The 13536-nt window shown below is 32.0% G+C and overlaps 1 protein-coding gene and 1 long non-coding RNA gene across 3 annotated transcripts; one reads left to right on the top strand and one right to left on the bottom strand.

Moving 5' to 3' along the window:
• Positions 1-894: 894 nt before the first annotated feature.
• Positions 895-4187, top strand: LOC122580984. Of its 2 annotated transcripts, none has more exons than XR_006320937.1 (3): positions 895-1042; positions 1116-1176; positions 3667-4187. It is a non-coding gene; the product is annotated as an uncharacterized LOC122580984 (long non-coding RNA). The 2 variants fall into 2 exon arrangements; XR_006320938.1 differs by having other exon boundaries at positions 1116-1200.
• On the bottom strand, positions 1351-9925 carry LOC122580975 (dammarenediol II synthase-like). The gene is made up of 16 exons (XM_043753120.1): positions 9652-9925; positions 5593-5781; positions 5404-5493; positions 5034-5228; positions 4695-4779; positions 4392-4558; positions 3994-4182; positions 3648-3881; positions 3453-3575; positions 3278-3376; positions 3021-3127; positions 2784-2927; positions 2014-2191; positions 1787-1867; positions 1621-1704; positions 1351-1455 (listed from the first exon to the last, which is right to left on the bottom strand). Exons 1-16 carry the CDS (start codon positions 9853-9855, stop codon positions 1351-1353), a joined length of 2274 nt encoding a protein of 757 aa, XP_043609055.1. The 5' UTR covers positions 9856-9925.
• Between the last annotated feature and the right edge of the window lie 3611 nt (positions 9926-13536).

Here is a 13536-nt window from a genome sequence, read left to right as displayed (position 1 = left end):
AAACACATGAACAAAAATTTCAAAACATTACAGTATATACAAATTATAAAAAAAAAAAGTTTAAAACTGGTTTTAAAAAAATGTTCAAATTGTTAATTTGAATATACTCGTAAATGACTAACAAAAGTCTAACCCTTTCGTGTTCTAAATACAATTAAAGAGAAAACAATTTACAAATAGATAGAAGATTTAGAGGTTATAATTTGATTAATTAAACCTTGATTTTAAATTTTTTGCGATTAAGGATATGGTACTATGAAAAAATAACTTAAAACAAAACTATACAAAAAATTTCAGTCAAAAATAGACTATGAAAATATAGGTTAAACCAAAGATGGGTTAAAACAACACTATACAAAATATTTTTAACCAAACTATTTAAAATATTGAAATAAAACAAAACAATAGAAATATTTAATAAAAACAAAAAACAAGACTATACAATGGGTATGTATAGTTGTTAGTTATAGCTTGTAGTTGTAGCTTTTAATTCAAGCTGTAAGTTGTAGCTTTTTAATTGGAGCTATAAGCTGTAGCTTTTATTTTTTAAAAGTGTTTGGTATGGTAGCTGTAGCTGCAACTTTAAAAGTTTCGTCAAAAAGCTAAAGCTTCTGAAATGCTACTTCAATTAGCGTTTCAATTTGGAGTTTTTTCTTTCAAATAATAGCTAAAGCTAGTTGCATCCAAACAAAGCTCTTAATATTTTAAAAGTTTTTAATTTAAATAAAAAGCTAAAGCTTATAAAAAACTTTTGAAAAACTTGTGCCAAGCATAGCCGACGTAACTTCTTCGATGTTGAAGTAAATTACTATAAATCTATAATCAATATTTCTTTTATCATGTTATATAAGGGACCAGACTAAAAAACACATAAAAAATACCCAAAGTCCAAGACATCTATTTCTTCTCAAACGTCTATTTCTTCTTCACTTCTCTATCTATCTTTTCTCCAAGACTCTTCCCCTTCTGCCAGTTCATCTGTTTCCTCTTGTCATTGAATTGGTTCTCAAACAGAGGGTATAGTATACACACATTTTACAAGGTATGCACTAGTGTATTACTTTTTTAAAATTTCCAAAAAAGCTAGATTTTTACACTGGTAATTTTTTTTATAGGGTATGCAAGTGAATACCCTTTGTTTAACATGGATCCGCCTGACCCCGCCGCAATGCGCAGGTACCGTTTTCGTATAGAAAATAGGTAAAGGGAAATTAGTTTAAATAATACTAGAAGTATCTGTTTCAATTCTGGCAGTTGCATATATATTATTGCCAAGTTAGAATGGTAATTCATACGACAAATCAACCGAGAGAATCGTAAGTTATGCTTGAGTGACTGACTTTACGTAGGCTACCAAAGACGTTTACGATATTCTGCAAGCGCCCAGAGTGGAAAAATGTTCCTGTGTAGTGCATATAACAGCAGACAATTCTTCATATAAACTCCCCCAATTTCCTGTTTAGATGTTTGACGTCATAAAGTAGAAGATTTACGCAAAACATCAAGTTTATGACATATGTCAGCATTAGATGTTGTAGATTCCGCATGATTCTGTTATTTTCTTTGAAGACTATATGTATGTGTTTTAACAGTTTGACTCGAGTAATTCTTAAGGTTTACCTGCTGAGGAAAATCTCCTTTAGCCGTCTGAGCGTTAATCAACAACTTTGCTGCTTTATGTAAAGGCGATGGGTCTCTTTCCGCCTAGTTAATAAGTGATAAAAGATAAAAGATCAGCAAATTTTGGGCTTTGATGAAAACCTTGAGAAAAAGTCATGGAACCAACCTGTCCACCAAACATAAGACCAAGCATAGCCCATGATGTCTGCATATAATTTGTTCGTTTTCCATCCAACGGTGTGTATATCTAAATGATCTCATCAGAAACAGGAGATAACTTCAATAGTTGCACTATTCTAGTATTAGTAGTTGGTTATTTTGCATTCTGCTTAGAGGTTATGATAGAACATTTGATTATCTGATTTGACCTTTTAGGAACTATAAAAAGCATACCTCGGTAGGACAAGACTTGTGGCTCTCTCCCCACCCACCTTCTTCGTTCTGTATTGAAAGTAAGAACTTCACACCTTTCCGAACTGCTTCATTGTTGTCATATGTCATTCCGGCTGAACCTAAACCCCTTAAGGCAAAGAATGTTCCATATATAAAGCATACTCCCCAATAGCCATACCTACACGCAGTTTACCCAAAATGTCAAGTTATTACGATAATGACTGGATGTGCAATTAATAACTGCTTCATACTACCAAGTACCAAGCAATCTCCAAAACGGATAGCAGATTAATCTGTTAGATCATACGGTGTGGGCTTTTGCGCCCGGTGTGATGGAGGGTGTGAAATTATGTGTCTGTATGATGGGCTTAAATCCGTCCCAAGGCATCGAAGTCCTAAAGCAAAATGTTTGATTAGGGCTTTACATAAGCGGGACATCATAAAAACATGTGTTAAATAGTATACTAGAATTATTGTGGCAAGTAAATATTTTTTAACCTCAAGTAATTGATACCTCCTATTTATAACTGGAATTCATTATCTACTTTAAAAATGATTGCAATTACTTGGTCAATCGTTACACAGAGTTGCACAATACTATAGACATATACACAGAAATTTGGCCCGATTGATCTTGCAGCCTAACGCAATTGCTTTATATGCCTTAAGGCAAGACACCGAAGAAGGAATGATGTGACACTGTGTGATGGAATGTGACCCACACACTACCTTCGGCGTAGTGTGATGGTACATACTAATTTTAAGCTTACCATGAACCATCATCCCGTTGTCTTTCCTCTATAAATCGTATTCCTTTTGAAATGGAAAGTGCTATTTCATTCTCCCTATGTCGTGGGTGGATACGTCTGAATTCTACCAAAGCTACAATGATTGAGGATGTTGTCTCCACATGCCTAGCTCACACAAAGGTAAATAATAACCGTGATTTCAGAATCTAACTCCTAATAATAAACTGAAAGTAAAACATAAATGTGTTGGAGATTTACTCTTTCTCAACTATAATATCTGCAAACACCTCTGAAGGATTCAAAAGCTGTAGAAATGGTTTTGGAATTGGTGGCTCCCAAACAGAAAATCCTCCACTTACTGGACTCTGAATGCAGAGATGAGAAAAGAGAATAAATGTTTCTATTCTGTGGTTATGCTCTGGCAGAAGATGAACAATTAAACCCATTCGTATATTATAAAGTTTCAAAAAGAAAGATAGCAATAATATCCAAAGAAGTTGCATAAACTCTCTTACTTGCATGTAAAGAAGCACATTCACTGCGTCATATAGTCGGGAAACATCATCTTTTTCTCCAGTAGTTGCTTTCGGCGTTTTTGATAATAAGAGTAGACACTGCAGAAAAATGTGAAGGTTAAATTCTTTTGATAAACATACAGAAACTGAAAGTACCATTACTATATAAATATACCATTAGAGCTTCAGCTGTGCAGTCCGAGACAGTCCACCCATGATCTTGATCTGAAAAGGTCCATGACCCTTTTGTAAACTGCCTACACATGTTACTAAAATCTCCTGCTGGATTTTCTTTGACCTGCATACATCAATATTAGTTGTATTATTCATAAATTGTATTAGATGTTTTTGTATATTAACAAGGAACAACCTGTGATTCTATTATGTAGGAGTGTGCTTTCTGAAGACAATCAGCGTATTCCTCGGTCATTTGACTTGCAATAATTGCTTGAGTTGCGAGAGCACAATCCCACAGTTGACTACCAAAACTTTGCATCGTCATTCCATCTTCTGCAATCCATAAGTAATCGGGTAGTCTGGCAAGGTGATATTTGAACTCATCTCCATTTTGATTCTCTGCCCACCAACACATCATTTGGAGACTCTGTGCAAAACAGAAGAAAAATTTTGGATAGTCTTTACATGGTAAAAAAAATCAATCTTATGTTATTTATTTTACGTTAATTTATTTTTGAGAACTTGGGCAGAAAGTTTACTTTTGCAACGCATCCTATTGTCATGTATCTAGTTTGTTCAGATTCATAGCGCATAAGTTCAACAACTCTTTTGAGAGATTTTTGTCGTAGTGTAGAAAATGGCCAGTATTTAAGAACGGGCTCCATAACGTAGTGGAGACTATGCCACAGTGCATTTTGAAGAAATGAATGTGGGTAGAACAAGTCCTCCTGCAAACAAGAAATTTAATATATCTATCACAAACTAAGAGCCACTTATAGTTACATTCTAAAAGAACTACGAAAGTGGCTGGAGTTGTTAGGATATAAAATCCAATGGACGAATTAAGTGCAAACCATGTCTTTGTTTAGGGGTGGCATCAATCAGTACACAGCAAAAGTTTCTCTTGTTGGCTATAAGAATGCCTATATATACCTACCTTGCAACAATTATTCCGTTGCTTATTCCAATCAATTTCCTCATAAGGGGTGCTATGAATTTCTTTGCGTAATGATAATACAAGATGTGTGATTGGTCCTTGGATTTTTCTCCTATACAGATATGACATTGGCATGTAGGTTGTCCGACAGTAGCACCACATCTCAGCTTCATAAACCATAAGAATAACAAAGAAAGACTTGATTTGTGTATTATTAAAAAAACCAAAAAAGTAAATAAATACATTCCTGCATTAATTTTAATTATAAAACTATGTGAATCTATAATGAAAAACTACAATTACCAGGATGAAAAGGAAATGCAGTTGGGAAAAGCCAAAATTCTGGGGGCAACGGGTTGCAACCCGCCCATTCATAGACTCCAAGAACCTATAAATGACGGTACCGTATAGAGTATAAAAGTAATCCACATAATCTTAGAAATATAATGGTCGCAGAGGTTGCAAGAGTATGCATATTTCACAAAGCATAATCCATTGGCAAAGAGCATGACTAGCTGTATAATAACAGAGTTATCCTTCTTCTTTTTTCTGTTCTACTAAAATTGTATGGATTATAGGATACAATATACTCATAAATTGGCTATATATACATATCACAGTATATATGGAGATGATTGTTACCGAAAGATAAACTTTTCCCCAAGAGGGAATAGAAGTTGCGCCTCCATGATCAAGTATCCACTTACGCGCTATAGTTATTGCACCATCACCATCAGTTTCTCCCTCTCCTAGTATGCGTAAGGCTATGTAATTCATTACGGATCCCATCATCGTACTTTCACCATCAATATAAAATCCCCATCCCCCATCTTCATTCTGCATTCAAAGACACTTTTACTACTTAATATGTGGTTTCGTTTACTTCTGTTTGAATTGAAGAACACACTAAAAGTACACAAAGAAACAAGTGACAACTCGAGATCTTTTTTGGAAACTATATATGTCTATAGTTATACTTGTAGCATAATGTTAATGCGATTTGATTACGTACTTGATGATTGTAGAAATAGCGTATCATCTCAAACCTGTGTTCGCCACTCAAGACAGTGTTGATGGTACCACTAATGTATAAAGCAATCAACTGCAACATAACAAAATTTATCTTAAGATGTTCGATAGAATGTAAGTAACTACTAGGCCGGACATAGCAGTTTAGTTCTGTTCTAATCTTAATGCTTACAAGTGGGGGAGTGAAAAACATAGGGCCGGCATTTTCAGCAGGCCAGTGGCCGTCGTGCGCTTGGATTGCACAATGCAGTCTGACCGCTTTCTTAACTGCGGTCGTTATGGCTTCAAAGTTTACTTCTTCATCTTGCGTTAGTCTTCTTGGAGCTATGCTTGTAACATCGATTCCACTCTCTTTTATTAGCTTCAATACACAAATAACAGTCTTTTTAGCTTCAACAATTTGCAAAAAGTATTTTCTTCTCAATCAATATATAGTCGTATTTTCTACTCGTATTAAACTACTAGGAATGCGAAAGAGTTCTAAACAGTCCTGCCATTTACGGAATGATGGTATACCCACCGTCACCCAGGATAAAGCCTCACCCTAGGTAGGCTAAAAAGATCACCAGGATATCACATAGCCTGGGGAAAAGAAGATAAGCACGAATAAAGGCTATCATATCACTTCCTAAATTAGAGGAAATCTCCATCAGCAATAAGAGATTCGTTCTGATCCTATTTCTTCCCTTCCAAGTCATATTTGCACTATAAAAGGAGGAGGAAAAAAGGAGAGAGGACATGATCTTTATCACGGGGGAAAACCCTAAATACCAAAAACCCTAAATGATCATCATCATGATCATCATGGGAAAAACCCTAATCATTATCATGATGCCTACTACGGCCAAAACCCTAAAACACATACAAGATCCACGGGCAAAACCCTAAGAGATCTAAAATACATCTAAACCGGCGTACAAAAGGTTCTCACACCTTACCAGCAGGGAATCGCCGTCCAACCCATCAAACACCTCCAAATCCTTTAACCTAATCCATTGTACAAACACGGAAAACCGAGACCATTAAAAAAAACTCCACCAACGAAGTCTAATCCTTTTAATCATATGTTTCTTTCATTAGTGTTAATTCGTTTGTGTTCTTTTGTTTATGTTCGTGAATTTATGTTCATGAAGAAAACCAACAAGAAGCCAATTTTATTAATAAACGAACATGAACACAAATATTTTGTTTACGTGTTTGTGAATCATTTGATAAGTTAAACAAGCGAATATAAACAAATAATACGAGTACATATTACGAGTACATATTACAAATAATGTTATTTCTTCTTCTTTTACAGCCTAAATATTACGAGTACATATTACAAATAATGTTATTTCTTCAATTTTTTAACAAAATATAATAATCATCATAATTGTGAGATGTTATTTAAAATATATTATTCGACAAATAATTAAAACATCTTAATCTTAATCTTAATCTTATCTTAATATATACTATTAAAGAGTTGAACTAATTATTTATTAACCAATCCAATCGTTTAATTTCATCAAATTGACTCTCGCTTATGTCATCATTTAGATTAACCATAAATTAAAAATCATAATACTCATTATCCAAATATATTATTATGTTAGTATTTATATTAATTTGTAAAAAAAGTCTCATTAATTTACACTTTTTGTTTTCCATCAATAATTTTCACTTTTTAACCCTAAAAATTTAATTTATATTTATTTTTAGCCATCAACTTGAGAATTTTTTTTTTTAATTTAAAAAAAAATACAAAAAGTATTTATATTTATTTTTTTAAAGTTACAATTGTCACTCAAATCAAGAGTCCTAATCGTTATCAATGAATATGAAAACAATCCTAATTGTTATCTAATTATCATAGAATAGTGATTGAAAATAAAAATATTCATGGTATGAGTCGCATCATGATCAAACACATATACTTGAATGTCATGTACATGATCACAAGTATGTTTATATTTTAATTCTTAATATTTTTTCATAATAATATCACATTATGAGTACAACTGGTTTCAAAAAATTATAATAGAGAAAATATTGTAGCATGTGCCTTGTGAAATAACTACGACAAACTATTCTATCAATATATGTTTCAGCTAATAATGACAGTGACGAACATGTGGTTATTTGTATTACATCTTGCAAAGTAACACTTAAAATCGGATATCTTCAAAATTATAAGCTTTTATAAACTAATGTATGAAGATTTAATATTGATAATATCGTAAACTCCGTGTCCAGTGTCGAACACGAGTCTAAAATCTAGTAGAGTAGTGTACCACGGTGGGAGCACAAAGATCCGTGCTATGACAGAGCAAATGAACAATAATGGGATGTTCTAATTTTTGTATCATGTCAACATATCTAGTATATATCAATAAATTCACAAAATCTTACTCTATTAGGTAGTTGTATAATAATTTATTTATGTTCAAAACATTTATTTTAAGACATTCATTTCCCACAATAAGTAAAGTTATGGTTAAAAATTATCAAAACATTCATTTTAAAATAGATCGAATAAACGATTTAGTAGTTATTAGACCATCTCCAATAATTGAAACTAAGAATATTTTTAGAAATCCTTAACAATAAGGTATATGTTTTTTAATCATTAAACTTTTTTAAAAAGAAAAAAAAATCAACCATAAAAAGATATTATATAATGTATATACTTTCCCCCAATTTCTAATCTTAAAAATTAAATTATACTTAGTTGTGATTTATGCATTTATTAAAAATTTATATTCAATTACTATTTATGTCTTTACTCATTATATCTGCGTTTATTGAAAATTTCCAAGGACGATGCACAGTACGCATCATAGAATGGTTTGAACTGCACGGGTCGAAACCCGGCCCAAACCGGGATGACCCGTGAACCGCGAGAGCATGAAAAAAAGAACCGTGACCCGGCCGGTAAAGGTTTGGGTCGGTTCAGGCTCAGGCGAGTCACATGTTTCCTTCACAATTTTTCGGTTTTTGACTTCACCCGGCCCGACCCGACCCGACCCGTCCAACCCGTGACCCGTAAATGCGCTAAAAACGTGACCCGTAACTCGGCCCGTTAGAGCTTCGGGTGGGTCGATTCTGGTTCGGTCGCGGGTTTCAGGTCTTTTGCTCATCCTCAGTGCTGAAGCATAAAGTCAATTAAATTTCATTACCAATCAAAAGTTTTTTATAATCATTAACTAATATTTTTGAATTTATTATTATATTTACTAAATAATTGAAAAAAAAAAATTTATATTTCTCTGATTTTCTTACAAACACAAAAAATGATTTATGTTTATTTCTCAGATTAATTTCTTTGTTATTACCAAACAAATGAATTTAATAAAAATCTCAATCAATTTCATTTCTCTCTACTTCATTTCAGTTCTCTGAATTTCTCCCAACCAAACGTGTAAGAAAAGCAGTGTCAATAGGTTCAACCGGCCGATCATTTGTTTATCAGTTTCTTTATTGGTGCGCCTTCAAAGGATGCCATTGCATTAACCCGACCAACTCATCACTTGGTGCCTAGTTTTTATTTTTTCTCTCAATGAGTTTGTGATGAGGTGATGTCATGCGTTTGATTTTTTTTTCTTCTTTGTTTATGTTAGTAGATATGTGTGTATAAAATATTAGTTAGAGGTTAAGGTGATATGATGAAGGAAGTGATCAATGATAACTATTCACAATATTATTATATCAGTGTGTCAATAAAGAAATGCTGACATGAAATCAACTGATGAAGTTAGTGATAAACACCGCAATTGAAAACATGATTACACCAAAAAAACATTTATTATATACGAGAGAAAGTACTCGCGCGTTGCAGCGGTGAGATGTTGCGGGTGATAAGTCATAGGAGGTGATAAGTCATAGAATGTGATAGACAAATGCCTTAGCCATACGACTCCGCTCTCAGATTTAAAAATTCGTTGAAAGTATATTGAATGACCGCTCTAATGAAAGAGCATGAAATTTTAAAAACATCCATACAATTTTTATAATTTATTGTATACGGTTTTTGAGATAAAAGATTTTGAATGAATTAGAGTAATAAAATGATTTGAGGAGAGGGAAAAGAAAATGAGTAGTTTAGATTTAAGGGTATATTAGGTAGAGATGTTTAAATTAGTAAATAAAGAATAAGAATTTAGGTTATCCTCCTTTAAAAAAGAAAAGAAAAAAAAAAAAAAAAGCGATCCCCGCAGATGTTATAGAAATATAGATAAGGGCAACATACCTGCATATGCGCGAGGAGATCACCGCATGCATGGAATCCTCCATTTTTTCTATTTACTTTGTAGTTTTGGCGAACTCTTTCAATTTCTGCTTTTTCATCTGAAGTTCCCCCATTCGGATTAAATTCCCAAAGTTGTCTACCAACGAAGTTGTTTGTGCTATACAAGTAGGGCCCATTCCCTTCTGATATCTTTAATTCCCACATTCTTGATTTTCTTCGATCTGCAAAAAAAAACCAAACAAACAAAGATTACGCAAAGGAAAGTCCTATTATATTATAGACCAACATACATAAGGAAAGTCCATAACATATGGTATATGTGCAAAGTGCACACATGTTATTAAGAGCATATATATATATATGGAGTGAATACAAGGATCAAAAAAGAGTTAAACAAAAGCCAATACTTAAAGAAGCAATATTTATGAAATACTAACATTAAATTAATTAGATGAATGGTTGTACGAGATGAGGATGACTGGAATTTCTGTAGAATAGTAGTACGTGTGCATTATTTGATTTTACTGCGCAGCAACAGTAATACAACATGCATGTAGAAATACGGAGTAAGATTTGTGTTTCAAGTGTAAAGATTCTAAAGGACATATAGTTTAATAAGATGATTACAACCTAATTGTTGGGTCTAAAGATATGTCTTGTTGTGTCTAAAGATATGTCTAAAACTTTAAAAATTTGACACGTGTATTTCACGATATGTATGCATGTACGTGGAAATATAAATGTTGAGCAAGACGTCGTTTGTTTTTTTACTAAGAGGTTAATTAATACGAGTATATTTGATCCAGCAAACCATGTTGAACATTTGAATCTAAATTATTACTAGTATTTCTTTTAAAACAAATATATTAACTACTAAATTACACCAAATACTAACTTAAATATATTGAACCTTGATTTATCTAAAAAGTAAAAGGTTCTTAACAAGCCGGCTAATCATAAATTAAAGTGGTTCAAAGTAGGATACGGGTATCCGAAGTTTGGATATCCCAAAGTTCAAATAATCCGAAGTTTACTATTCGAATTTATATTCGAAATTTTAAATATCCAAAATATTCGGATCAGTATCCGAAACATCCGAACACAAAAAAATGAATTATTTCCGGACCTTACATATACTTTTGGATATTAAAAAAAATATTGAATTTTTTTCTTATAAAAAAAATAGGTTTTTCAGATATTTTAGAATATCAGAGATATTCAATAAAATCCTTATCTAAATCCAAATCGATATCTGAAATTTCGGAACTTTTCGGATAAAATTGGATCGAATTTTCGGATTTACATATTACGTATACAAACACGAATAGTTTTAAACAGCCCTATCCAGTAGCGGAGCCATGATTTTTTCTTGGGATTGCCAAACAGTTTTCATGATACTAATAAGTGTAAAGTTAAATCACAAAAGTCAAAACTCTGGTCTGGGAATGTCAATTACCAACTGATTAAATACTTAAAAATAGTACTAAAATATAGAATTTTATATAAATTGTACGTGGGTTGTCATGGTCACCTGTGGTCATCACACAACTCCTCTATTGGCCCTATCTAACGTACCCCACATTGGCTACATTTGAACCTAAATCATTTGAAATTGTTTGTTTTTGTACTGTCTGAACTAAATTTAATTCGTACCCATAAGGCTACAAAAATAAATAGAAATACATTTTTGGAAATAAAACAGTTAGTTTAATAAAAGGCAATTTGTAAGAAGACATATTTATTTATAAACATCAACTTTATAAACGATAAAACGAACTACACAAACAATGATGAGTCGATTTTATAAGCACACCCGATTTGGTTTAGTTTCTTGTGATTATACAAATGCTCAAACATCATCTACAAAAATTTATCAAATCTGAAACCTTTTGGATGAAAAAATTAAAGAAATAGATCTAGTCGTTAACCTTCTAAGACATGCATATTTAATTAGTTTATGATTAAAAATTATCATGCAAGTAGCTTAAACGACAAGAGCATTTTTTTTTTCTCTAACACTTATGTAGTGATATCAAGGTATACGCGGGCTTTAGTTTGGATTACATGTGTAGATCGAACTTTAACAGCATATATAGAGTGGCGGCATTATAGGGGTGTTTGTTATTGCGATTACAAAATAGATTTTGTGTTTCCAAAGTAATTTATACGTTTTCAAAAATGCGTTTTGAAAAAGTATGTTTCATAGCAAATAATCACTTTTTTTTATACAAACAGTATTTTTTTAGATTATTTGTGTTTTACAAAAGTAATAATCAGATAATCACTTCGAAAAGTAATCTCAAATACCCTCATGGCTTTAGCTGCACGTACACTGGTTAGCTAGCTTGATTAATTGAAAGATGCACTAAACATATATATATCATGCTAGTAGCTAGATTTCATCACGTATCAAATTGTGATTTCATAACCCGCTTCTTTATAGGTCTAGTATGTGGATATGATATATTACATCATATTATTTTTGTAAGAACAATCTCAATAAACCATGGCTTTGATGGCGAAATTCAATTCGATATGATCATCTTAAAAGTTAAAAATACAAATTGCAAGTTTAAGTCTTATCCATTATCCAAGATGATCATGTATTCATGTGGGTTGTGATGTGCTTGATCACTTTTGAAAATATATTATTGATCCAACATTGGTCGTAAAACTTAATTAGAAATGAAACAAAATTTATGGTGACTTGGAAATAAATATGAACTTTTAAAATTGGTTTGATATTTTAAACCATTAATTATTAACTACGACCTTTCAACTTTAGAGTTTGATAAAATAGTCTTCGTAAACGTTTTTAATACCTATTGCGCATCTTGAGAGTTATCCTTAGCCTACATCAAGTATTAAACTTTTCATATTAAATATTTGCCTCCTAAATTCTTATGATAAAAATAAAGTTATCATCAACAAGATCTATAGGAAAAAGTTGTATTTTATGTATAAAATGTAGTATCTTTGATTTTATAGTAATCGATCGAGTGAAAGATTTAATTAACCCATAACGTACATGTTGTCACAACGTTCATATTAATTGGAAATAATACGCCTGATTGGTTGGGCATAGATATTAAAAAAAAAATGCTAACCAATTTGGTGAATCCACCAACAAAGGTTGCGAACATTTACAGTTGTCAATTAGGTTGACCCGGGTCACTCGTTCGGATTAGCGGGTTGACAAGTTGAAAATCTCTGATCTTAATTCAACCCACTAAAAGTTTCAGGTCAGAAATTTCAATCCTGACTCAACCTGAGTTGACTCAGGTCAATTTGGGTCGACCCAATTAGTATATTATTTGACGGTATAACAGGTCAAATGGGTTGTTTTGACTCAAGTTAGTTTTACTATTTTAAAAACAAGATTGCTAATAACAAACTAAGTAATAATAAACTTACGTAATATTTCCTATACGCGCGAGTAAAATTATTCAGAAAACTAACAAAAATAGTAATAGAAACTACAATGATGATCATTATATTTGTAAAAACTTAGAAAGAAGAGTTAACTTTGTTTTTTATGATCAATGAGTATAGGAAGTTATTTTAAGATATTAATATATATATATATATATATATTAGATAAAGTAAAACAAGTTAAAGTAAAACAAATAAAACAGTAGGGTTTATTTTTACTGAAATCACCGTACATTATGAAAATTATCGTGCATCAATTGCTTCGTAAATCTTCGTACATCAATTTAACCACGATCTAAGCGTTAAGATCTTGTTTTCTTTGTTTTACTTTGATACTTGTTTTACAATACCAAATCCACACACACAAATATATATATATATATATATATATATATTTAAAAAATATTAGTTTTCAAAAGTATCGGGTTCACTGGTCAACCTGAAGGTCAAAAA

Source organism: Erigeron canadensis, chromosome 9 (assembly GCF_010389155.1).
Source record: "Erigeron canadensis isolate Cc75 chromosome 9, C_canadensis_v1, whole genome shotgun sequence".
Lineage (NCBI taxonomy): Eukaryota > Viridiplantae > Streptophyta > Magnoliopsida > Asterales > Asteraceae > Erigeron > Erigeron canadensis.
The sequence above is the reverse complement of the archived record's forward strand: the minus strand, read 5'-3'. Positions and strand labels throughout refer to the sequence as shown.

Bases quoted from the DNA above. Each gene is read 5' to 3' on its own strand.
- LOC122580975 (XM_043753120.1), bottom strand. From the start codon at position 9,855: ATGTGGGAATTAAAGATATCAGAAGGGAATGGGCCCTACTTGTATAGC. The intron at 4,559-4,694 runs GTAATTGTAGTT...TGGTTTATGAAG, and splicing joins TGCATTTCCTTTTCATCCTG to CTGAGATGTGGTGCTACTGT. The intron at 3,128-3,277 runs GTAAGAGAGTTT...CTCTGCATTCAG, and splicing joins ATGTGCTTCTTTACATGCAA to AGTCCAGTAAGTGGAGGATT.